The sequence below is a fragment of the Drosophila mojavensis genome, unplaced genomic scaffold, assembly GCF_018153725.1.
Source record: "Drosophila mojavensis isolate 15081-1352.22 unplaced genomic scaffold, ASM1815372v1 contig_74, whole genome shotgun sequence".
Classification (NCBI taxonomy): Eukaryota; Metazoa; Arthropoda; class Insecta; order Diptera; family Drosophilidae; genus Drosophila; species Drosophila mojavensis.
In genome coordinates, this window is record NW_025318899.1 from 12199785 (window position 1) to 12226583 (window position 26799).

Below are 26799 nucleotides of genomic sequence, written 5' to 3' on the forward strand. Positions count from 1 at the left end.
ACCTCGCTTAAGACTGGCGACAACTCGAGCCGCTCGCAAATTATTCAATGCAAATAGTTTGGCAACGGCTGAGCAACACAGCCAAAATCGCGCTCTGTTTGTGGCAGCTTCTGTTTCTCTTTTTTTGTTGCTTTACTTTTTGTGTGTTTACAGCAAAGTTAATTGAATTTTCACGCCAAAAAGCGGCTGGCCTTGGCGTCGTCTTGAGCCTGTGGCTATTGAGCCAGATCGTTCGATGGGGATTTGGGTGAGCTGGGAGGCTGGAAAGCTGAGAAGCTGAGATGCTAGCTTCTAATGCTTTATTTGACATCATAATTAAGTCAAAGTAATTCGCATGGAAATTGCTGTCAAGTGGCTCATAATTTATTAGGCTATGTGGCAGTTTGCATCTTTGTGGGCTGCCAAAGGTAAATTCATATACCTAACAGGGGTGCTATGTGCCTAAGAATGTCATTGAAGAATCGATTTGACATTAGACGTTTACTAAGACAGTGGCAAAAGTGGAAAACTCGCAAGGTGGCAACTCTAAACGTTTCTATTATGGATATTCCTGACAAGTCCGAGGGCGATCGCAAACTCTATCGTGCCGTCAATCTATCGAATGGTGTGCGTGCCATGCTCATTTCGGATCCCGGTCCGGGCGAAATGAGTGCTTCTGCTTCGCAGGCGTCCATGGCCCACTCGAGAGCCTCGAGAGCTGGCAGCTCCGACTCATCGCTGGAGCAGTACCAGGGCAAACTGGCTGCCTGTGCGGTGCTGATGAGCGCTGGCTCGTTCTACGAGCCACGCCAGTACCAGGGATTGGCGCATTTCTTGGAGCACATGATATTCATGGGATCGGAGAAGTATCCGATCGAAAATGCCTTTGATTCGTTTGTGACGAAGAGTGGGGGCTTCACCAATGCCCACACTGAGAATGAGGATACGTGCTATTACTTTGAAGTTGAGGATCAGCATTTGGACAAGACTTTGGACATGTTTATGCATCTGATGAAGGAGCCCCTCATGTCCATCGATTCCATGGCACGCGAGCGGTCCGCACTCCAGTCGGAGTTCGAGCAGACCCACATGATTGACGAGGTGCGGCGCGATCAGATTCTGGCGGCCATGGCCACCGACGGATATCCACATGGCACCTTCAGCTGGGGCAACCTCAAGTCGCTACAGGAGAACGTCGACGATGACCATTTGCATCGGACACTTCATGAATTTCGACGCAGGCATTACGGCGCCAATCGTATGACCGTGTGCCTGCAGGCACAGATGTCACTGGAGGATCTGGAGGCACTCCTTGTGCGGCATTGTGCTGGCATACCACAGAGCGAAGAGCCGCCACTGAATCTCTCCAAATTCAATTACAGGAATGCTTTCCGGGAGAAGTTTTTCAAGGAAGTGCTGCTAGTGCAGCCTGTGGAGGATGTCTGCAAGGTGGATATCACCTGGGTGCTGCCCCCCATGCGACAATACTACAGATGCAAGCCGGACACGTTCCTCTCCCAGCTGCTGGGCTACGAAGGTGTCGGCAGTCTGTGTGCCTATCTGCGACGCCGGCTCTGGTGCATGAGCGTCATAGCGGGCGTCGGTGGGGGAAGCTTCGACACGAACTCGATTTATTCACTGTTCACGGTGTCCATCTATTTGACGGACGAAGGATTCGAGCATCTGGATGACGTGATGGCTGCCACCTTTGCCTGGATTCGTCTGCTTAACGACTGCAACACGTTAGCCACCAGCTATTCCGAGATCAAGCAAATCTCGGACACAAACTTCCGGTTTCAAATCGAAATACCCTCCATGGACAACGTGCAGGGTATAGTGGAGGCGCTGAGATTTCTGCCAGCCAAAGATGTGCTCACCGGCACGCAGCTATTTTTCGAATACGATGAGCAGGCAATAGGAGTGGTAAAGCAGCATCTAAGTGAGTTTCGATTCAACATTATGATCTCATCGCATATACCGTACGAGAATCTGGCGTACGACCAGATGGAGCCCTGGTTCGGAACCCATTTCACGACCATCGATATGCCCGCCAAATGGCAGCAAATGTGGACAAATCCTAAGCCGCATCCGGAACTGAAAATACCCGAACAGAATAAGTTTATAACAACTGATTTTACGATCCAATGGATACAGGCAGGCAAACCGCGCGTGCCCCGACGACCTAAGGCGCTCATCAAGGACGCTCTGTGTGAACTTTGGTTTCGACAGGATGATACGTTTTTACTTCCCGACGGTTTTATAAACCTGTACCTCATAACACCCCTGATGCGTAGGAGCCCGCAGGACTACATGTCGGGCGTGCTGTACACCTACCTGGTGGAGTTCTGCATCGCCGAGCAGTTGTATCCGGCGCTGGTCGCTGGCCTGACCTATGGCCTGGACACGGCAGATAAGGGCCTGGTGCTGCGGGTCAGTGGCTACAACCAGAAACTGCCGTTGCTGCTGGAGATCATAATGAATGTCATGCAAAATCTGACCATAGATCCCGCTCAAGTGGTGTCCTTCAAGGAGCTGAAGAAGCGACAGATTTTCAATGCCCTGATAACGGGGCGTTCGCTGAATCTAGATCTGCGCCTCACAGTCTTGGAGCACATGCGCTTCAACCTGATGCAAAAATACCACGCGCTGGAGAACATCAGCGTGGATCACGTGCAGAATTTCAAGGATACCTTTTACAAGAAAATGTACGTGCAGGGCCTGATTCAAGGCAACTTCACCGAACAGCAGGCGCGCGATATCATGAAGAAGGTGCACACCAACTTCCGAAGCGAAAAGATCGAGAATCTGGGGGAGCAGCACAATCGACTGGTGCAGTTGCCGCTAGGCCAGCACTTTTTACGCGTGAAGACTCTAAACGAGGACGATCCCAATACGATCGTTAGTAACTATTATCAAATTGGACCCTGCAGCCTGCGAATGGAGTGCCTGATGGATCTGGTTGATCTGGTCGTCGAGGAGCCCTTCTTCAATCAACTGCGCACAAAGGAACAGCTCGGCTACAGCCTGGGCATGTACCAGCGCATTGGCTATGGTATTCTGGCCTATATACTGAACATCAACACCCAAGAGAACAAGCACAAGGCTGAGCATGTGGAGGAGCGCCTGGAGGCGTTCCGTGCAGGCATGCCTCGCCTGATCGATCAGCTGACAGACGAGGAGTTCGAAGAGGTTCGCACAACGTTGATCAATGGCAAAAAGCTGGCTGATTATAGCCTGGACGATGAGGTCATGCGCAACTGGAGCGAAATAGTCAGCATGGACTATTTCTTTAATCGCACCGACATGCAAATACAAACCTTAAATGGCCTGACAAAGAAAGATGTGCTCGACTTTCTAGTGAACTATGACAAGTACGATTTGCGTAAGCTCTCTGTACAAGTGATTGGTGCATCCTCCGTGTCCAGGGTGTCGACGACTCAGTCCATAGCCGATGCTGTTGCAGCCAGACAGGTTTCGAATACCGGCCTGGGACGAAGGCCCGGCTCGCTGGCTATGCTGCTCGATGAGGTACAGAGAAACATATCCGAGGAGCAGCTGCTCTTCGAACAGATCGGCGATCGTATTCGCCTGGAGTTCATTGGCGACTGCGATAATCCTGCCCACATAACGGATATAAGTGCTTTTAAAAGAGACTTGCACGTATATCCATTCGTAAGTAGTAATCCAAAGTACGACAAATTGTAGTGTAACGGAAATTTATAAATGTAATGTCCCTGTGTAACTGTTAGTTCTGGTGAAGGTAGCTAATAAAACAAACGGACAGATGAAAATGAAACATTTTAAATGGGAGATCCAATTTGTACTTTCCATTGCCAATTAAAGTCGGCTGCATAAATTTATTTGGTCTGCCACCTCTGGCTGTGGCATGACACATTGCTGTGGCAACTGTTGCTGGCACATATTGTGGCAGCTGTTGTGTCTCAACAACAACAACAGCAATGCTCGACAGCTCGGCGTTAATAATTATGGGGCGTGTCAATGCTTTCATAATAAAATATAAATTATATAAAGCTAACTTTTGTGCATTTGGCAGCATTGATAAAAGAAGAATACAAGTAGAATTTTTGGTAGATTAATTAAAATGCTCAGACATTCAGTCTGCTTTAAAGTTGCCAACTAATTAGTTTCGAGTTGAATTTCAAACACGGCAATTGAAATGCTTCAATCCCGCTTGCAAGAGTTGATTGCCGTTGGCTTAAAAGGATTCGACTGCTCCTGGGGTTGCTAAGCACTGAGGCTCATTATAAAAGCACATTGTGCTCTGGCACTCTCCGCACTCAAGTGTATACTATATATGTATTTGTACATATAGTTGTATGTATATATGTATTTATGTATTTATACATCTGTCTTGCTCTATGTTGGCTTTGAGCTGCTTGGCAGCCGCCCAAATTGTTCGCCATTGTTGATGCTCTGCTGCTGCAATTTTGCGTCATATTGTTAGCTTATTTCGCTTCGCATCCGAAAATAAACTAAATACAACATCTGTGAATGCCAGTTAGTCGGCTTGCCAGTTTGCCAGTTTGCCAGTTACGCCCAACCCAAAATGTGCCGCCCACCAATCAGGCAATGGCCGCTCCGGTCTGGGCTAATGATAAGCCTTGTTTTGTAGCCATTATTATTATTATTGCCGCTGCTTGCGGCTGGCTTTGCCATCAAGTCATTATGAGAGCGCATTATTCTGCCATTGATTCAGATTTTAATGTTCTACACGCACTGTTGACTTTAATGGTGCGCAACTTTAGAACTTAGTTCGGACTGCTCTTAACTTACTCGACAGCACCTGGAAGCTGTTAGCTGGAAGCTTACAACGCATTGAGTTCACGAAATGCACTTTGGAAAAATGAATAAAGTTTTTATTTACGCAATAATTTCTTGCACAGTTATATGTATGTATGTATATATATATATAAGTATATGTATATCACTTGTTATATTTAATAATATAAGTTCTGTGTTTCTTTTCTTGCCGTTGAAAAAAAAAAAAAGAACAGACACAGCTTTTATGAAGTCATAGAATTGATGCACTGCATTTTATTGATTTGTTTTTGTATTGTATTTAAATTAAATTTTAAACGCAACACATAAAATGTTTAAGCCAACATTAAAGTAGATATATTTATATATATGTATATAAATTTATATATATTATGTAATTGAATTAAGCATTAAAAAACAATAAATTTAGTTATTGATAATAATTAAATTCTGTGCGCCTGTCAGGCGCCTAACAATAAGTAAACTTTTAGCAAACTCTTTTTTTTTTTTTTTTTTTTTTTACTTTTTGTGGTTTTAAATTAAATTAATTAATGAATTGATAATAATGGAAACATTTTTTCAAGCGCATTGATGATAATGTGTTTTTATGTTAAGCACGAAATTGAATTATCGACGCACTGTCAATCAGTTGCAATTTCATGAATATCTAAATGGATTATTGCAAATGTAAACGAGTGTTAATTGAATCGTTGCTGATGCTGATGTTGATTTTGCTTATCGCCGCTGGACTTAGGGCTACAATTAAATAAAGTATATCAAGTAATTTACTTATATAAAAATATATATATTTATATGTGTATGTATGTATAGGCGTATATATTAAGTTTAATATTATTATTGTTGTATTTTGTTTTTTGATATTTTATATTTTGCATTTTTAGTTTAGTTTTCCTCTTTGTCAATTGTTGAAATATGTCAATTGTTCAGTTTTATTCAAATTTCAATTTGATTTGCATTTGCGTTCTTTATTTCTATTTGCGAGTGTGTAAAACACTATAAATATGTCCGAATGCTAAGCATGCTCTCAATTTTCACTTACACTTAAACAAAATGTATTTAACTAAAATTGCTTATTCGTAAAACGTTACAAATTTAGATTTTCCATTTATTTAAGTTTTCAGTTAACAAGTTAGAATCTGGTTTAAAGTACGTGCCGCTTTAAAGAAATTTTTATTAAAATTTATTTTAAGTAACGGAATTTGCTCTTTCCATGAAAAATAATTAGCTCATTGCGCTTAAATAATTGGCATTAAATGAATTATTTTAATTGATTTAATTTAATTTAGTTTAATTTTTTTTTTCGACTACTTTAAAGGCTTTTTCTTTCCTTGTAGGAAATACTTTTCAAATTGTTTACAATAATTTTAATTTGATGTAATTAAATTAGTTTCTATGATTCTTTTATAATTATATTTTTGTTTAATTTCATTTTAAATAGAACTTAAAACAAAATTCTTGAATGTGTTTTAATTGTTTTCCGTTTTGTTTTTTTTTTTTCTTTAGCAATGACAAATATTTGTCGCATATTTTTTTTTGCGTTTCACCTGCTATACTGAATCAAATCTCATTGCTGAACAATGTCAATCATCAATCATCATTACTATCATAATCATCCGTAAATCATCTCATTCATGCTCTCTTAACTCACTTCTCTCGCTCGCTCTCTCGTACTCTCTTTCTCTCTGGTAGACTTTTAGTTAGATTTCACTCGCGATATTTTCAAATTGGAATGACCTTAATTAGAAACATGTACATTTTTTTTTTATCGAGCTTTACAACATTTTTTCTTATGTTTTTTTTTTTATGTATAAATATTTTTAGTTTGTTTCATGTGTTTTCAAACACATTTTGGCTGCTTTATTATATAGTTTAGTTTTTTTTTTTTTTTTTTTGTTGCTGCTGCTTATAGGAAAGGGTTCAGAAATATAGTGGAGTGTTTTTTGGACTAACTCTCCCGGCAATTTTGGCTTTAGTTGTGTATGTGTTTTTTTTTTTTTTCGTTTTTGTTTTCATTTTCATTTTCTTTTATATATTGGAAATAGTAAAGTTTTGCAATTTCAAATGTTTTAAATGCATTTAGAAAATAAATAGGATTTCTTTTTAGAGTTGTTTTTCACTTTAGCGTATTTTTCGAAACGAATTTGCAGGAATTGTGTTGAGAACAGTGAGCCACACGTGTATTGATAGCGTGTATTGCATAAGGATCGTTTTGATGGGCAAAGCAACCGGATTGTCCAAATTATGGGCCCATTTTTATATGTGTTGTATGTGTGTGAGTGTGTATGTGTGTGTGTGCCTTTTATTATACGGTAAAATCACCCGCCGCCCAGCTCATTTTGTAGTCGTCAATGTTGAACAAGTCAAAAATGTCGCCGCTGGCATTGAATGCATCCACTGCACCACCACCGCTGTCCATGGCATTGCCCATGCCGTTGGCCATGCCCGTTGCCGCCGCAGCGTAGTCGACGTGGCCAGCTGCCTGGGGCTGGGTCACCGCCTGCATTATGGAGTTCAGTGTGTTCTCGAAGTCGTCGCACACGTCCATCGGGGTGCTGCTGTAGTGGCCATTTGTGGGGCCGCCGCACTCCACGGCCGCCGAAGTGTTGCTATTGTTGTTGCTGTTGCTGTTGGTGTGGCTGTGGCTGTTGCTGTTGCTGCCGGCACTGGCGGCCACATGCTGACTGAGCTGTGCCACAAAGCTGTCCGCATCGAAGTCCACATCGCCGCCGTGATTGTTATTCAAGAGCACGCTGTCCGGACTGCTGGCATCGAGCAGCTCGTTGATGCTAGGCTGCAGACTGGGATTGAGATCGCGTCGCATATTGTTGCCGCCGCCGCCGCTCTTGCCGGCACAATAGTTGTTCGAGTCGTCCCCAATGTCCATTTCCAGCTGCTGCGACATCAGCTCCAGCAGCTCGTACTCATCAAAGTGATTGAGCTTGGCGTCCGGACTATTGGGCTTCTCGCTGGCGCAGCCACTGCCGCTGTTGCTGTTGCACTTGGGCGGCGTGCTGGGCGGCGGCGTGGCATGATGCTGCTCCAGGAATATGTCCAGGGTCTTGGCCACGCTCTCCGCATCGATGGCCGAGGCATCGGGCTGCAGCGGCGAGGCCATATCAATGTTTTCAATGTAACCATGAGTGTTGTTCGCCTGCTGATTGTTGGACGCATAGCTGATGTGATTGTCGTTGGTGTCCATGGCCATGTCCAGGCTGGGCAGCGATTGTGGCGTGGGTGGCGCCTCCAATTTGGGCACCAGCGGCACAATGCTGGCGCCGCCAGCCGCAGTCCTCGGCGTCACGCCGTTGAACATGGCCAGCTCGGGCAACGGCGTCAGCGGCGTTATGGGCTCCAGCGCGGCGCTCTCTGGCAGCTCACCTTGCTTGATTAGTATGTCCAGCACATCGCTGACCTGTTCAGATTTGATGCCCGATGGCTTGCGCTGCATTTGGCATTTGCCAATTGCTGCAGTTGCTGCTGCTGCTGCTGTTGCTGTTGCTGTTGCCGGTGGAGGCGCAGGCGATGCAGCCGGCTCCTCTTTGATCTTCATTAGCGGCATGCTGTTGCCCATGGCAGCGGCTGCTTTGCTGGCCGCCAGTTGCTTTGTAGCCTCCTCGTACTGTGGTGGCGGCGCTGTGGTTGGCTTTATGTCCAGCTGTATGAGCTGCTGTTGGCCAGGCTGAAAATGTTGCTGTTGCTGTTGCTGCTGCTGCTGTTGCAGTTGTAGTTGTTGCAGCTGCTGTGGCGAAATGATTTGCTTCGAATCAATGGGAAACACAATGCTGGGCAACGAATTTGTGCGCTGATGGCCATTGAGCAGCTTCTTTGTGGCAGGTGATGCTGTTGCTGCTGCTCCTGCTGCTGGTTGTTGCTGCGGTGCAGCTGTTGTTGTTGTTGTCGCTGTGAGACTTATATTGCCCAGCGTGTGCGCCGTCATCTGCTGATCGTTGAGCCCCAGCAGGAATATGGTCTGATTGCCTTCGTTCCAAACGAGACCCAAGTTGTTGGGATGCGCTGCGGCAGCTGTTGCTGTCGTAACTGGCTTCGCGAGCATTATTGTGGATGTGTTGGCGGCAGCAGACGCAGCAGCAACGGCGTTCGACTGCTTTGTGGGCGTGGCTGGCAGCTTGGATGCGCTATTTGTGGTGTTGTTATTGTTGTTGGATGGAATGAGTACAGTTTGTGTCTTTGGCGTAAGCAAACGCATCTGTTGCTGCTGCTGCTGTTGTTGCTGCTGCTGCTGCTGTTGTTGTTGCTGTTGCTGTTGCTGTAGTGCTGCTGCAGCAGCGGCCGCCTTTTGCTTTTGTATCTTCGCCTCCAGCTGCTGCTTGACCACCATTTTCTGACTAATGGGCGCCGGTTGCTGCTGCTGCTGCTGCCCATTGCTGTTGGCCTGAATGCCGCTGATGTTGGCGGGTTTCTTGGCTTGACCGCTGCTGTTGCTGCCGTGCACCCCGTTCAGCTTGCTAGGTGGCGTTACCGTTGCTGCCGGCTTCACTGTCACCTTAGCCGGTATCGTCTTCTCCAGCTTCGGCAGCACCGTCAGCGTCTGCTGCGGCCCACTGCCCGTGGTGGCTATCAGCGTAATCTGCTGCGAGGGCAGCGCGTTCACAACCTGCGCGGTGACCGTTTGATGCTGGTGCATGCGCCGTATTTGCTGCAGCTCCTGCTGGGAGCGCTGCAGCTGCCGCTGCAACTCGTCGATTTTGCGCTGCTGCCGACGTAGCAGCTCGTCGTTCTGAATGATGGTGGCCGTTTGGGGCTGGGGTGGCAGAATCGTTTGCAGCGTCATCGCGTGATTACTGTCCAGCTGCTGCACGACATCCATGTGTTCGTGCTCCATGGCGCTGGCGGGCGACTCGGCCACCAGCATTGCCACTGGCGGCGCCTGCACGTCGCCAACACCACAATTGCTGGTATCCATCGCATCGCTAATGGTGATGACCTCTGTGGCAGCTGCTGGCGCGCTGGCTGGCGTGCAGCACTCGATGGGCTCCAGGGGCAGGTAGGGCTTTAAGCGCTCAATCAGCTGCGGCTTGGGCCCCGAGACGGGCAAATTGCGTCGCTTCAGATGCTGCTTCAGGTCGGAGACCTTCATTTTCTCCAGGCGCGTCAGGTCTGTGATGGAGCTGCTGGACTCCGCACAGCTATTGGCCGGACTGGGCGGTATGGAGGAGCTCACGGAGAGCGCAGGCGAAGGCAACGGCGGCGGATGTTGCTGCTGCTGCTGCATGGTGGCCGGGGCAACCGTTGCTGCCGCAGCTGCTGCCGTTGGCTGCTGTGTGGCGATCAGCGACAGAGTTGGTGGTGCGGGCGTTGGGGCAGCTGATGACGGAGCCGTTAGCATCGAAGCATCCCCGAATTTCAGCGGCGCATTGCCCGTGGTGCTGGTGATGGAAATTGTGTTGGGCAACGTCAGGGGCGCCGGTGCGGCAGCTGTTGTGATGGATGTGGCCAGCGCAGGCACTGTCTTGGTGGTCACTGTGATGCTGTTGGCTGTGGTGCTGACGGAGCTGTTGGCGGTGGCTGTGGCGGCGCTGGCTGCGGGCAGTATGGATTGGTTCTTATTGAGGCTCTCCAGAAACTTGAGCAAATAGTTCTGCTGCTCCAAGAGCAGCTGATAGGAAGTCGTCTGATCCGACTGCTCTTGATCCTGGGCCTGGCCGGCGGCGCTGGGTGGTCCCTTATACTCGTGGAATTTGATGGTGCGCGCCTTGGACACCGGCTTCGACTTGGACTTCTTGCGATTCTTCTCCTTGCCGGGCGCATACGACTTCATGAACATCGGCTGCGGCTGCAGTCGCGTCGGCGGTGGCGGCGGCGATGCAATGGAAGATAGCGGACTCAGCGTGGACGTGCTGGAGCCCAAGGAGCAGGGTGAAGCGAGCATGGGCAGCATGTGACTGCTGGCCGGACTGGCTGTTGGCCCGACCACGCTCTGGCACAGCTCCTCGAACAGATTGGCCGTCTCCTGCTTCACCTTGATGGCACCGCCAACAGGCATGGGCGGTGGTGGTGGCGGCGGTGCACTAACGATATGGGTGCCGCCACCAGTACCCGCACCGCCCATGTGACAATCTGTCGTATTGAGCAACTGGATGGAGGGCATTACGCTGAGCACCAACTGGCTGGCGTTGCTGCTGGGCGTCGAAGTGGGCGTGGTCAGCGCCACAGTCACAATGCCCGCTGAGGCGGCTGCAGCCTGTAGCATATCCTTGGGCGCCGATGTGAGCGGCTCGGCGGGCACCACTGCACCACTGCTGCTAGCCGCCGTGGCCGCCGGCATAAGCTCGTCGAGCCGCGGCGGCGTTTGCCGCGTGTCGCTCTCGGAGCTCTGCGAGTCCTCCTCGAAGGTGACATAGCTGTGCGGATGCTGTGGACGCGTCAGCAGACCCTCACTGGTTGCCTTGAACGGCACCAAGCCCTCCTTGACAATCTTCTCGATGGGCTTCTCGGTATGCAGTATGTTCTTCTTGATGAGCTCCAAGGGACCCGGCCGATGCTGTATCTGCGAGTTGAGCTGATCCGCCAGGCGGGCCTTCTTCAGCATGCGCTGCTTCTCAGCCAGACTCGGATCGATGTGGCACTCGTCCTCCTCCAGTATATGCAGTCTCTCGAGATCTTCGCGATTTGGCCGCTGTTGAATTTTGGCCTTCAGCAAATCGCTGGTCTTGGCGCGCTCCAGTTGCTTGCATTGTTCGTGGATGGCGGGCGAGGTTTTGAGCGCTGCGAGAGGAAATGAGATAGAGAGAGAGAGAGGGAAAGAGAGATTTCAGTTAAAATACTAAAAAATCCAAAATTTTGCTCTAGTTTCAGCAAAAACTCTCTAGAATAAAGTTGAAATTGTTTATTGAAGCGACGCCTGGGAGGCAGCTTAAGATTATTATTATTTCATTTATTTTTCTCTTTTATTTTACTTATTTATTTTGTTGGCTATGTCGAAAATTTGTCATTTAAATTCAAATTCAAATTCACTTTCCGCTGCTCAGCGCTGCGCTTGGCGCATTGAATTGGTTTGTAAATTCGCGTATTTTGTTGATTCTTTTCGACTTTCTTCCGTTTGCGTTCGCTCAAGTTTCTGTGGCGTCGCGCATAAATTTGATAAGGAGCCCATTGAATATGCGCACACATTTGCATATCCTTTTGCCGGGCTTTTACATCTGGCAGGCTGCGGCGCTGAAGCACATAAGTGGCTCTAATGTGTACTCTCTGTGGCGTCTCTTCAATACTATTTATCGATTTGGCTAGGCCAAAGTCAGATTTTTCTTATTCGTGCGACAAGTAGACGCAGCGTGGTGCACTTACATGGTATAATGCCCTGTTCGACAAGTTGCGAGTGCGGCCGTCGCACCATCAGCTTCACTTTGAGCGCTGCAAGTAGAGAGAAATCATAAAATAATACAATCATTATACATTAGCACACAGCGAAGGCAATGACAGTTCAACAAGTTGCGGCTACAAATCAAACACCACAAAATTTCAATGCCCATAAATTAGAGAGTTTGGCTAGTCAAAAACTGAGGGAGGCGGCATTCCGCCTGCACAGATCAAAACAAAAACATAGCCCATAAAAAATGCTCTAAACAGCTGGCCAAAATGCGAACGCCAAAGTTTTCAGCGGGTTTTCGTATTTCTTGACAACCCAAAGCAATAAATGTCGAGCCCAGCAGCACACGGAAACCGAGAAGAGAGAAAAAAGCAGCTGCAAGTGGAAAACAACGAGGCATAAAAAAAAAGACAGCAACAACAACAAATTATTACTGCAAAGCTAACGAAGAAAAAATACCAGAAAAACGAGAAGGAAAAGTTTTAATATCTTTATGTGCGGTTTGCCTTTGTTGCTGCTGCTTTTGTTGTTGTGTAAACTTTTCCTTTTTTGCTGTTGTTGTTGTTGTTCTGCTTAACACCAAGGAGAGTGTAAAGTTGGCGTCTCAAAAATTAAATATTTAAGCCGGGCGTCGAGAGCGACGCTGCCAGCCCACATGCTCAGACCGGGCGCCATGGGGCGTATGCGTAATAATATGATTATGTGGCAACTGCTACTAAATGACAGATTGATGTCAATTAAGTTGACACAAAGTCAGTCGCCAAAATCTGTGCTGCGATAACAGCACAGCCACACAATGGCCACGCAACGGGGGGGCCACCCAAAAGAGAAAAGACGACAGACACAAGGACAAATCCATTGAAATTGATTTGATTGAGTTCATGCTAAACGGCAGATACCCTAGCTTACAGCGCCAGCCACCGAATATTTCAATATATGGTGAGTAAACAGAATTGAAAATGACTTTCAAATACATTCGGAATACGCATGCGGAGCATGCGAATTGTTGACATCAATTGCGATGTTGACATTAGCGGGAAAAATGCACAAAAGTCTTGTAATTAAAACGAATTCATTCACATTAAGTCTGTGGACTGGAGCCTGCACAAAGCCAAAAACCACAAATGAAATGAAAACACAAATCTTATGGCTACAGCGGGGCACCGGACTGCGTGTGGCCTGCTGGCTGGGGTGGTTTGGTGATTGCCGCCCCTGCTGCTGTGGTTACAGCCTTGCAGTCAAGGCCAACCGCATAAAATGCCAAATGCACTGCAGACTTTATTTCATTTACTACAGATTTTTGGGGCATCGGGTTAACGCGGTTAGACATATGCACGTATTTATTTGCAAACATGAAAAGATGTCGCTGCTGGCTGAGGCGGAGGGCAGACGGCAGCCAGCCGGGGCAACACGGCAGCCAGCCGGGGCAACACTTGACGCCACAACAAAGTCGCATAAGTGACGACGCCAACGACATCAAAGTGAGATGCTGACGATGACGTTATTATAGTAATTTAGGCTCTTGGAAAATCATCATAAAAATTAAAAGAATGAAAAAAACACAAGACGAAGAAGAAGAAGAAGAACAAACATATATTGGCGAGCTGCGAAACCGAGGAGCTGCCAAGGCGCGTAATTGTCTCGCGGGAGGGCGCTGGCAGCTGTTGGCCAAACGGTCGCCCGATTTTTATGATTGAAGTGTACAAAAAAAAAAAAAAAAAAAAAAGATGGCGAGAAAGCAATCACTTGCTATCTCGCTCGCACTGCGTTGCTTTCTTCCTGCTGCTGTTATTTTTTTGTTGTTGTTTTCATTGTGGCAAATATTTGAGCCGTGTTACACGGCTAAATTCAATTTTGGTGACGAAGCCAACGATTGCGCCGTCTGCCAAATTAATTACGCTAGCAATTTATTCTTGGGTTTTTCATCTTCCTCTTGTTATGGCCGTTTCATCTCCTACTTCTTCTTCTTTTTCAGCATCATCTCAATTTCTAAATGAGCGCTGCTCTGCCGCTGCCTCAGCTGCGGCTGCTCTGTTTACGTGTCGATTTTACACCTACACACGCGATTGATAAAAACAATAACAAAATTCCAAATTAAACACATAAAAGTTTTTATGCGTTAGCAATAAAAGTGTAGACGTAGCCAAATCGTTCTTAATATTGTTGTTGCTATTGCTGTTGCTGCTGCTTCTTCTTCTTCTTGTTATTATTGATGCTGTTGTTGCTGTTGTTGTGGGGGTGGGTGGGTGATTTGGCTTGCCCTTCTGCATGGAGGCCCAGTTCCACGGACGAAGGTCAGGTAAACAAAGCAAAAAATTTCCCCGAGAGCGCGATGAGTGCGGCAACAGCTGGCTGACCGCACATACATAAATATATATGGGCACAACATATATACAATATATATGTATATATATGTACGATAAATACATGTATTTGGTATTATAAAATCGATTACGTGATCAGCGGCAGTGCCTTAGCCAAGACGCCATCAGCGTGGGCCAAATCAATGAGCAGGCGGCGGCCAAGTAAACCAAAACGTTAACAGCACAGCCAGCACAGTGGGCCGACTATACGAAATACGTTGTCTAAATATAAACAAAATATATATATTATTTAATAGCTATTAAGCTTGACGAGGGCGCCTTCCTATCGTAACCGCAGACCCGAATATGCGAATATACTATTACTAGAATTTATTTAAATCTGAGTATTCTTCTATTTAGTTACGGAAATCATGTTTCGCTTGCCAAATTTCATAAACAGCTCATATGCACAAATATTTGCCGCAGCACCTTGAACCACTGTGCTGTGGCATTTTACATGCCGTTGCCGTTGCGGCGACTGTTATTTCCGCCTTGGCGTTTGCCTGCAGCATTTACAGAATTTACAGCCACTGCCACTCGCTTAACATGGCTACCTCGCGCCCTCATCTCGTCCACAGCCTCGCCCCGCTCCCGCTCCCGCTTCCGCTTCCCACCCCCTTGGGCCAAGCGCTTGAAAGTCGCGTGCAGCGTGTTTATTTGTCAAAACATTTTTGCAGCGCCTTCGCCGCCTGCGCCTGGCCGCCATCTGTTTATAATAAATTTTAGTTGCAAATTGCAAAATGTTTACAGTGGGGCAACAGCAGCAGCAGCAGCCATTGCTGTTTGGCATTTTTTTTTTGCTCAACGCTAATATGCAGTTCATGTTTATTTGTTAGATAACGGTTTTTGGGTATGTGTGCGAGTGTGTGTGTGTGCCTGCCTGCCGGAAATTTGGGCTGGCCATTGGTTTTGGCAGTTTATATGACTATTAATATTGCCAAAAAGCTAAATAAAAAGCAAACAGCAAGAGAGAGAGGGAGAGAGAGAGAGAGCGAGATTGTGCTAAGCACATTGCATTGCGAAATGCATGCAAATAATTGGCGCCTTTTGTCAGGGTCAGGGTGTTGTGAACTTTTCACTAGGGGTTGGGGCTGCCATTTTGGCAGCCACTAAACACCGACAAAAATGTCAAAATGCCAGCCAAGCGCAGGCGACAAGAGCTGTCAAAACTATTAGCGGCTATGCGAGACTCTTACACACACAGAGAGGGAGAGATATACACTCAAATATAGATTTACACATACATATACACATATTCAGGCCATTCAAAACGAATAAGATTATTTCTCTTCACTCAAAATGCCAAGCAAATATGTAGGCCAAATAAAAGCAAAAGGCAAAAAAAAAAGAAAAAAGAAATGTGGAAAACTGTTGACAATTTTCTGTATGCCTGGTTCGGGCCATGAATGAGTCTTTCTGTTCTGTTGCAGTGGGCGCATTGGCTGATGGGCGTGGCACAGCATGTGCACGCCTTAAGTGCCTGCGGCGCACTGACAGCTTCATTAAGACTTTCGCCTCCAAGTCGATAATGAGCAAGAGATGATGCTGCTCCTGCTGCTGCGGCTGTTAGTGATGAGGCAGCCTCTGTTGGTCAGCGTCGACAGCGTCGCCAATGTATGACTAAGAAAAGCCACAGCGAAATATTTATAATAAAACAAAACAAGCTGACAAATGTCAAACAGCCGCAAGTTGGCCAAAACGTGGGCGTTTGCACCAAATATGTAAACACGAAACGAGAGTGAAACAAGCTATCTAAGGGCCAAGACTAAAGAGAGACTAAGTTGAATTTTGAAGGGCGTAAAGTTAGGTGGGGGGTTCGGCTTTAGTCTCTAGTGTCTCTAGTGCTTTACTCACATTCTTTATTCTTATCCATGGCCGGCTGTAACGGACTAGAGTCGACAATGGCCTTTGGCGGTGATTGTCGTGCATCATAGCAATCGGAATTGTTGCCATCATCGCTGCTGCCCAGAAACGTCGCCTCCAGACGCTGTTCACCTGTGGTGAGTGAATAAACAATTGTTAGCCATACTAATTAATCAGATCATAGGTTTATATTTATATATACCTTCCGACATATCGTCGTAGGCGTCGTGCAGGAATATTATATCCTGAAAGGTATGCTCCAAGGCTTTGCCGCTGAGCCGTGTGGCCAGCAGGCCGTTGCAGGTGCCGCTCGAGATGAGCTCGACGGTGGCCAGCGGTGATGACGAGATGGTGGCCAGCAGCGATGAGCCGCCGCTGCCACTGCCACTGGCGCTGCTGCCGCTGCCGCTGCTCAGACTATGCAGCGAGGCGGACTTGACCAGTTGGCCAACCTTGGGGCTACTATTGTGCGTCTTTTGTGTGGCCTTGAGTGTGCGTGTTAGGCTCTTATTGGGCGACGTCGACGTCGACTTGTTGAGCAAACGTTGAGCCGTCGCTGCGCTAACCGACTTGGAGCTGCAGTTGGAACTGCTGCTGCTGCAGCTGCTCACGCTACTGATGCTGCTGCAGCTGCTGTTGGATTTCTTGGAACAGTTTGAGCTTATGGATGAGGCGGGCGAGGCTGATGATGAACAGCTGCTTAGTATAGTCGATTGCTGTTGCTGCTGCGACTGCTGCTGCTGCTGCTGCTGTTGGAGTGTATTGTTGCTGCCGTTGGCTGATTTGGTATCGATGCTTATGGGTATGTTGCTGTTGGCCACCAGCTTCTGCTGCTGCTGTTGATTCTGTGGTATTTGTGGCTTGTTTGCTGTTCCTGCGGCTGCTGCTGCTGCTACTGCTGCTGTGGCGCCTGATGGGCTTTGAAACCAACTGGGAAAGTTGCCTTTGAGCGTATCAATTAGATCCTGATCGAGCGTTAAACGCCACGATGCAGGGCCGCCGTCCACGCTGTGCGTAGACTCTGCAAAAAAACACGAACAAGATAGAGATATTAATTTATTTGTTTACATAACATACGCTGCGTATACTTAATATTCAATTTCGAGCTTGGCATTATTATTGTTACTTTAAATTGTAGCTATCTTAATGTTATTTATCAACTGACCCACGCAACTATTGAACAAGTCAATTCACTTGGATCCCATACAGACAGATAAATCTAGTTATATATTTAAAATATATTTATTTATTTATTTAGCCGCACTGTTGCGCACTTATTTATTTTAATGTTCACCCTTTGGCGGCAAAGCCAATGACGCAGCTGCCCGTGTGCTAGTTATTTGTGCTAAGCGCTGCCAAGTAACCTACTTAGTGCCGAATACGCCCAGCCACCCCTGCACCCAGCACCGCCCCCTCGCAGTGAAAACTTAGCAACGCGCGTACTTGGTTGTTCCTTTTTTTTTTTTTCATTTTCTTGTCAATTTTTTTTTATTTTATTTTCTCTCTCTGCTTTTCTTTGCAATTTCTCTTCTCGTTTAGCTTCTGTTAATGCTTTCTTTGCCTTGTGTTTATTTACGCACTTGTCAATACTTGTTCTTCAACGTAACATATTTAATAAACTGCTTGGGTGTGCGTGTGTGCGTCTGTGTGTCAAGTAATTGTAATAGCTGTAAGTGCGCTGAAATTTTTGGCACTGACCGTTATTGCATCAGGCGGGCGCGACATTCCCAGACGCGCCCCAAGTTATGCAACAGTTTGTCAACATTTTTAGCTCTGTCCGCAAATAGAAACGTCGCAAACAGATGAAAAAATACCTTTTTCATCTACCCTTTGCCAACGGGCTGTGCATTGGACTGACATGCACTTGTCAAACGTACCATTTTGGCTGAGCTCCTCTTCTTTGCTTCTGTTATTTTTGGCAATTGCTCGTTTCAGTTAGTTCTATTAATAGTGAAAGGTTTTTATTTACTCTGCTCTTCTGCTATTGAATGGAGCTATATTTAGACAGCCGGCAGCTGCTGCTCGAGCTTGTTTGTTGCGCAGTTAATTCCAAATTTCTGTATAATTCGCTTGCCACATTTATTGTTAATTAATGTGGGGCGCCACGGCAAGCAGCTGCAACAGAGCAAAACAAAGACGGGCCAACAAACAACAACACGAACACGCATACGAGCACGCATACGAACAACAATAGAACAATAGAATACAAGAATCTACAATAGACACTTGCCGCAAGCGCTGCACCACGCGACGCCTGTTTCCGCTTGGCAGGCATCAACGTCGCCATCAGCTGCCCCAGCCCCTCTGCGTGGTCCTGCCTCAGCCCAGATGCGAGTGATGCTGCCGCTGCCGCTGCTGCTGCCCGTGCTGCTGCTGCTGCAACATAGCTTTGATGCTCGCTCGCTCATTGGCGCGACATGTTGTCCACACGCAGCCAACACAAAGCCATTGCCAATTCTATTTTTGTGCAGCCAGCCAGACACTAGCCAAACTGCAAGTGGTTTGTTTTGGTCTCAAATCGCTCCAAGTCGCATTCAACAGACGCGAACGAGACACCAACAATACCTGACAACACCTTGTCCATCAATATGCTATGCCAATGAGGCGTATGCGCAACGTTTATGTCAATACAATTCATATTGAAATTCACATTTATATAATTGTTGTCAGTTTGTATTCAAGTTCGAGTTCGTATAGAAATGTTAGAAAAGAGAAGTCAGTTCCTGTGCTGTTAACTTTACGTCAATTTGAATAAATCCAGAAATCTATACATAACTTTATTTCACACCTCAAAAATAAAATCGTTGGGATTCATTCAGCTTGATCATGGCCGAATCACCGGAGCGCGGCAGCAAGGAGAACGTACCCGAAGCAGCCAGCAAGGAGGCAGCCGGACCCGAACAGGCAGTCAAGGAGAAACCAAAGCCCAAAGAAAAGAAGGCTAAAGATGAAGAAAAGGGCCGCCCATCGGTGGGTGCGGCATTAATAGCGGCAGCGAAGCCCGCCCCACGCTATGCGCCCACCTACCGCCTGGAGCCGAAAAATCCAATGAAGCAGGAACGCCTCGAGATTGTTGTTAAGTCCGAAATGAATAAGAACTATGCCGATGACTACACATTCCATCCGAAGTACTCCCTGCACATGGCCGCCCAGGTAGCCGAGGACATTAAGGCGCGCATCAAGCTACTCAATTTCGATCGATATCGCTATATAGTGCTGATCACCGTTGGCGAGTATCTAATGCAGGGCCTCTACTCGATGGCCAACTTCCTCTGGGATGCCGAAAAGGATGGCTATGTCAACTATACCATTGAAACGCCCAATTATTTTGCTGTCTGCACTGTGTTCTATATATACTTTGACTAGAAGGATTATTGAAATCGAAAGGACGCTTGCATAATTTATATTTTGTAAAGTACAACAGAAACACACACACACACATTCAATTATAGATTAGGGCTTGCAGCCTCAACTAGTCAGCATAAGTTGTCTATTAGTGTTGATTTAGGGCAGACTGAACCACGTTCGACATGGCTCATAAATTGCGTACCTTTGCTGCCATTTTATTTGGGTGCACTATTATCGCACATAAGCCAGGCCAAAGTGCTAGCCCATTGGCAGTTAGGTCGTAAATTTTATGGCCAAAAGCAACAGTCCTTTTGGCCAGCTAGCCAGCCAGCCAGCCAGCAGCTTTCGACTGTCCATGCACAAAACTAATCATTCAAAACGCAACGGAAGTTGCGGCGGAAATTGTGGCAGCTGTTAGCGTCGCTCATTCTGTTGCTCTCTCTCTGTGTGTGTGTGTGAGTGAGTGAGTGAGTATGTGTGGTAGTGCTTGCCTATGCTGTTGCTGCTGCTGCGCTGTAAACATCAATTATGTATGCTCTGGTGTATGCCAGCAGCTATACAAGAAGCCAAGGCGCGCCCGCAAAGTATGCTATGCTGGGGGCAACACTTCAGTTTAGTTGTTTCAGTGTGTGTGTGTGTGTGCCTTGTCTCTTTCTGTGTCTGCGGCTGGCACTTCCTCTCGGCAACAGGAAACAGGATGCTGTTAATGTTACAATTCGACATAATCGATGCTTGTCGTACGAGACTCGCATTTAACCTGGCAATTTGTCGGTTGCATAAACATTAAGTTTTATTTGCAGTTTATCTGCACGTTGCCACTGCCCCCACCCCGCCGCTAGTGGCGCGCATAAATCAAGCTGTGGCAGCTTTAACAGCTAGGCCAACTTTATGGCACATTAAATTTCAAGACACCAACAACAAATAAAAAGCGAAACAGAAACAAAATTGATTAAAAAATGCAAAACGTGCTAAACGCTGACCTTTATAGCAACGTGACGTGGCGAATTGTTGATTTGATTTTTATCTCTTTGGCTGTGTTTGTTTGTTGCTTATATTTGTATTTTTTATTGTAAAACAATTTACGCGACGTTTACATATTCATTTGAATGCCAATAGCAGATGCAGATGCAGCAACAGCAACGGCAGCAGCAGCAGCAGCGGCAACATTGCTGACAGGTTCGACAAGCGAGGATTATGCAAGCGCCACAGCTCGTGAATAGAATTCGACAGAGCAAAAATCAAATATATCAAAGACAACAACAGCAGCAGCTAAACGCCATGTGTCGCTGTGTTTGTATCTGTAGCTACAATATGTACTACAATATTGAAACGTATATTTGTAAACAATATGCAGACGTCATAGACAGAACTCATTTAAGAAAAAGAAAAAACAAACAACAACTAAAATATACATATATAAATATTAGACAATAAAAAAAGTACAGAGCTAAGAAGCGCACAGTTCAACAGCAACAACAACTGTTTCTCTCTCCCTCTCTCTGTCTCTCTCGCTCTCCCTACAATATTTGTTTAATTTTTGGTCATAGCGCTGGAAACTTGTTTAACTACAACGGCAACGAGTTGTCTTTAATACTATAAAATGTATATAGATATTTAATAACAATCTATTTTTTGCTGTTCAATTTTTATAGTTTTAATATGCAGCGAGTTGTTATTGCCTTATTGGTGCGTTCAGAAATTTCGCATGTTATCGCAACATGACAAGTGTCAGCGATATACGCCAAAAGGAGGGAGCGCGGGCAGCAGAAAATATATATATATACATATATTTTATAAAATATTAAGAGCAGCAGCAAAATCTAACAATTTGAAAAAACGTGTTAGTTATGGACACGCGCAATAGAAAATCGAAAAATAAATAAATAAACAAACTAAATAAACTCTAAAAAAAAAAAAAAAAAAAACAGCATTGAAAAATGTTTTTCTGATTTTGAGCAGAGCTTATCAGAGAACTGTGAGTCACAGCAAATAAATACAAATAAATTATACATATATATCTATATCTGTTTGCTATATCTTGTTAAACTTACTTCAGCTCTTACTTGAATATCTATAATTCATATGCACAAAATTTCGTTATTTATTTATTATTATTATTATTTACTTGTTTTTGTTTACTTTTCGAGCTTTTTCGCACTCTCTTTGTAGCGCTGCAGCTCAGCTTATCTTATCAATACACTCTTATTTTTTTGTTATTTTGTATTTCGGTTCTTAAGTGAGCGATTAAGTTAAGACTTTTGCGAAGTGAATCATGGCGCAGCGTTTTATCAGTTTTGATTGGCAAGTCGCGACGGAACGCGGAGCGCGAATATGTTTTGTTGTCCAACGTGGAGAGCGCGCACCGGCAAACTAAGTTAAATCGAATCGAGTGTCGAATCGAGCGTCAGACAGCAACACGTTTGTGGAACCAGAGCTGCTGACGGTATGACGTGTTTAACTGACCAACTGACTGAGTGACTGACTGAAGGTGCTCGAGCTGCTCGAGGTGCTGGAGATGTTTGAGGTGGGCGTCGACTATCGATAGTCGACTTAACTGGCATTATGAGCGCTTCTCTTTTCCATTCTCTCTCTCTCTCACTCTCACTATCTCTAGCTCTCTGTGGCTCTCTTTTAATTTAAACAACATTTTATGCTGTTGACATATTCGCACTGATTGATGGCACACGGCTGAGCAAACAGTACGCCGAGTATTGAAGAATCTGCGAATTGTAGAATTGACAAATGCCACAACACAATAGCCGGTTAATAAGCGAGCACTGCACACACACACACACACTACTGCACACTGTTGCAGCCGAAATTGAATTAAAGCTGTTTCAGCTGCGTTTACTGCATGCAAATGAGTTGTGGGCAACAGTCAACGCCTGCGGCTGGCCAGTCGCTTCGTGCTACCTGACCAAACAATTGCAGTACAACAAAAGTCATTTGGACTCACACACTCACTGAGGAAGCCGCACTGGCTCACTTTTGCTCGCTCACTCTCCCTCTATATCTATCTCTCTCTCTCTCTCTCTCTCTCTTACTCTGTCTGGCAGCATGTTTTGCATACAAAGCGGGGGCCTGTAATGACGCCAGCTGCCAGTCCAGTGCCTGTCCAGGATGTGATGCCTTATTGTAGCACTTCGGGCACAATGCGTATTGTGTGTGCTCTTTGTGTATACCACGTGAGTGTATGTGTGAGTGTGCGTGTATGTGTATATGTGTGTCTGCGTAGCACTTGTCTGATAAGTTTTCAGTGGCATTAGCACTGGCGAAGTTCGCTTCAAGTTTATTTATGCAAGACAAACTGTTGCTTTAATGCACCAAAAGTCTTTGCAAATCGAACGAAAATATTGAAACAATTTAATATGCCATCAATTAAGCTCATATTTATCATTCACTACGCTAGCAACTAGTAAATAAATATTCTGTCAGTTTTTACTTTGTTATTCTTTTTTGGCAAGCTTCTGCACTGAACTTTGCTCAGGCGAAAATGTTTTGTTCGACTTCCTCGTAACGAGCTGCACATTGAGACATACATATGTATGTATATATGTGTATATGTGTATATCTCGGATATATAGTTTATACCTTTATGTTCTGAAAATTTGTTTGACAGTCTGTAAACAACATTTGCAAATACATAAACAAATCAAAAATTTATCAATTAGTTTTGGCTTTGCCAATAACAAATCAAAATTTGATTTGATTTGATTTGCTTTGCTTTTCATGGAATGTGCTAAAGCGCCTGCTGATGCCTGTTGCTACGGATCAGCGGCTAGAGGGCTTATGGATTGCGACATTGTGTTAATTGTCTGCCCGTTTCATGGCCTGGCGACTGCTGTTCCGGCTCACGAACAGCTTATAAATAGGACATGTGTGTGTAAGTGTGTGTGTGTGTGTCCTCAATTAAAATTAATTATGCCCAAACGATACGCTCAATAAAAATTTAATTTGCAACAAAAATAAAGAGTCAAGAAAATGAGAAGCATAGACAAAATTTGACATTTAAGTGCTATGTAAACACACACACACACACACACATACACACGCACACCCATACATGCCCAATAATTGAAATTGAATTTTCAATGATAGAGCAGAACAAACACACTCTATGACGATGTCATCCCGTCGTCTCCGTTGTTGTTGCTAGCCACCCGCACGAGCATTTTGGCAAAACTATTTTTAATCAAGTGCACACGTTGGTTGCTTTTGGCAACTGCACCAAATCAAAAACACACACACACACGCACGCACAGCATACTACATTCATTTTGTGGGCTGGCATCGACCGGATGCTGTGTGGGCGTGACCAGGCCCAGACCAACAAACAAAAATTGGACGCCCTTTACCAGCAAGCAAGCTCTAACAAGCTATTCGCTCCAAAGTGTAAGTGTCTCAAGTGGGCGGATCCAAGTAGAGAACAATAAACACTTGGCCGGAATATGTTCTGCATTTAGTTTTTATCAGATCAGGCGAGAAGCACAAATTAAAAATAAATTGGGGGGTAAAACAACAACAGCAACAACAACAACAACAGCAAAGACTAGAGCAAATAAAAATCAAAAGTGTAAAATTCAACTTGTTGGCTCTGTGATCCTCTTCTTGCCTCTGCTATGGCAACGGCCATGTTGCGTGCCAAGTGGAAAATATTTCGCAAGTTTTTCTACATGAGTACTATAGTTGTTGTTGTTGTTGTTGTTGTTGCCGCTCTACACATTTAGTTATTGTGCGAAAAGAAAAGCAAAAAGGAAAAACGTAAAACGAAAGAAAACGAGAAAAAAATGAAGAAAACAGTGGAAATGCTAGAGAGCAGACGTTGTGCGACTAGCCAGCCGGGCAGGCAGCGTCTTGTGTTTAGTTTTTGTACATTTAATTTGGCATTGTTGTTGCTCTTGCCGGCTAAACAATAAAAAAGCATAATAAGCAACAATAACAGCAACAGCAGCAACAACAACAACAACAACAATAGCACACACTGACTAGAAGAAGCATGAACATTTTTTGGCAAACAATTCAGGGCTAAATATTTTGTTTATGTGTTATCACACACACACACACACACACACGTCGGCAACAGAGCGCAGCATTCAAAGTTTCTAAAAGAAACCAACAACAACAACAACAGCAACATTGATCAAGAAATGTTGTGGGCGGACGGTTGGCATCACCTGATTAAAGAAATATGCAGATTATAAGAGCTGGCCATAAACTCTCCGAGTGCGTATAAATATTTACTTAATGCACAAAGTTGCTCGCACGAGTTTTGTTTGAAAAAGCTGTTTAAATTCTAATTAGACAATGTTTTAACAACGTCATCCTAATGCATAATTCGCAATAAATGGACGAGATATAAAGATTGATCCATCAACTAAATATTAAGAATTGGCAGCAGCTTCAGCCTAGCTAACTTAATGCTTAATATTTGTTAGTAAACAATTTTTACCTTCAGCTAACTGAACTTTGTTTGAAAGTTCACCTGTAATTATTTAATTTTGAAGAACCAACAAATAAATCAAATTAAGTTACTTGAGTTTGGGGTTTATATTTTGTTTGCCTTTCGGGGCAGGGGTTAAAAATTGCCCACACGCACACAGACACACACACGCACACACACATGCACACATACATCTAATTGCAAAAATGCTTAATTATGCATGAAACATTGAAAAAGAAAAGACTGCCATGCACACACACACACACCTGCACACACTGACACACATATACGCATTCACACACGCACTCACTCACACGCAAATAACTGAATAATTCATTTAGCAAACAGCAGTCGAGGTGTATGTTGATCGCTGCGTCACTCCCACTCCCACACTCTCCCACTCCCTCTTTCTACCTCTTACACCTAACTATCACCCCACACTCTCTCTCTCTCTCTGTCTATCTCCTTCGCTCGCTGCGTGTGAGCGCCAGCGTTTTGATTGTATAGCGCGCGTTTGTAAAACAATCAAACACAACAGCAGCAACAACGGCAACAGCAAATGCAGCAACAACAACAACAAATACTACTACAAATAGCCAAGAGCTGAGCATTAGCAGCAAATAATTTGTGTGCCTAATGACGTCGACGTTTGACGCGCCTTTCCAGACGCCAACAACAACAAATCTATTTTTTGGTCTGGCCAACATTTCGTTTGCAATTTGTGCAACAACAACAACAACGACAACAGCAACAGGCAACATATTCCTTTGCACATTTTGACAGCAACGGTCAAGTTTGCTGTGCTATTGAAATTATGGCCTAGCATACCCTAAATACAGGGTATAATAGCTACTTAATATAGGCTAAATAAATTTAAAAAAATATAAATAAATAATATATATGTTTTAAATGTATCTAAAAGTATTTCCGTATCACTTTTCAATTCATATACTTCTCAGCTAGAGCCATAGAAGTTAGGGTATTTGTGCGTCAGCTTGTTGAGCTCTCGTCTGCCTTCGTGCTTCTGTTCGCCACGCACATATGTTTACATCTCTACAGACACATACACTTACACTTACTGGCCACATTTGTAGGCTTCAATGCTAGCCATTTGTTTGCCATACACAAAAAGCATCAATAACACGGGAAGAACATGAATGCGTAACTCACCTGCAAAGAGAGAGGGAGAGAGAGAGAAGGAGAAATGTATGGTTAGAAATCAGTCATATATATATGGCGTGCAGCATAAATAATAACTGAACATCGTATGTGTGTATGCTATATACACTAATTAGGCGCCCACATTGCGTATACGCCGTGTTGTGCTGCGCCATGTTGGTCAACGGACTCTCAAGGCTGACAGCTGGCTATGGCTGAGGCAGCGAAAGCAGCTGCACGCTTGTCGCTAATCATAATTTTGTGATCTACAAATTAATTAAGGTGCGCCCGAGGGTGATTGCAATTTATTGGACACCAATTGAAACGCAAATTTCATTCATAAACATTACAAAGGCGCAGCCGGCCCAAAGACCAAACGAAATTCAACTAATTGCCAGCCAAATGTTGTGCTGCGTGTGTGTTGCGAGTGATACTAATGTGTGTGATGTCGTCATGTCGCGCGCTGCATCATCTCCTTACGCCCCTATCCTCGTCCACATCAGGCGAGGGCATATTGCAGC

The 26799-nt window shown here is 45.1% G+C and overlaps 3 protein-coding genes across 3 annotated transcripts in view; 2 read left to right on the plus strand and 1 right to left on the minus strand.

The window, feature by feature from the left end:
* The first annotated feature begins 322 nt into the window (after positions 1 to 322).
* On the plus strand, positions 323 to 3770 carry LOC6582202 (nardilysin). The gene has a single exon (XM_002007870.4). The coding sequence runs from the start codon at positions 436 to 438 to the stop codon at positions 3682 to 3684; it is 3249 nt and encodes a 1082-aa protein (XP_002007906.2). The 5' UTR covers positions 323 to 435; the 3' UTR covers positions 3685 to 3770.
* Positions 3771 to 6422: 2652 nt separating this feature from the next.
* Positions 6423 to 26799, minus strand: part of LOC6582203 — a 44027-nt gene continuing 23650 nt past the window's right edge. The window contains exons 2-5 of the mRNA XM_002007871.4: positions 16535 to 17353; positions 16324 to 16464; positions 12085 to 12150; positions 6423 to 11505 (exon numbers count right to left, since the gene is read on the minus strand). Coding sequence (XP_002007907.2) covers positions 7082 to 11505; positions 12085 to 12150; positions 16324 to 16464; positions 16535 to 17353 — 5450 coding nt within the window. The 3' untranslated portion in view covers positions 6423 to 7081. The remainder of the gene's footprint in view (positions 11506 to 12084; positions 12151 to 16323; positions 16465 to 16534; positions 17354 to 26799) is intronic.
* LOC6582204 (dynein light chain Tctex-type 5) lies at positions 19003 to 19817 on the plus strand. The gene has a single exon (XM_002007872.4). It carries the CDS (start codon positions 19159 to 19161, stop codon positions 19696 to 19698), a length of 540 nt encoding a protein of 179 aa, XP_002007908.1. The 5' UTR covers positions 19003 to 19158; the 3' UTR covers positions 19699 to 19817.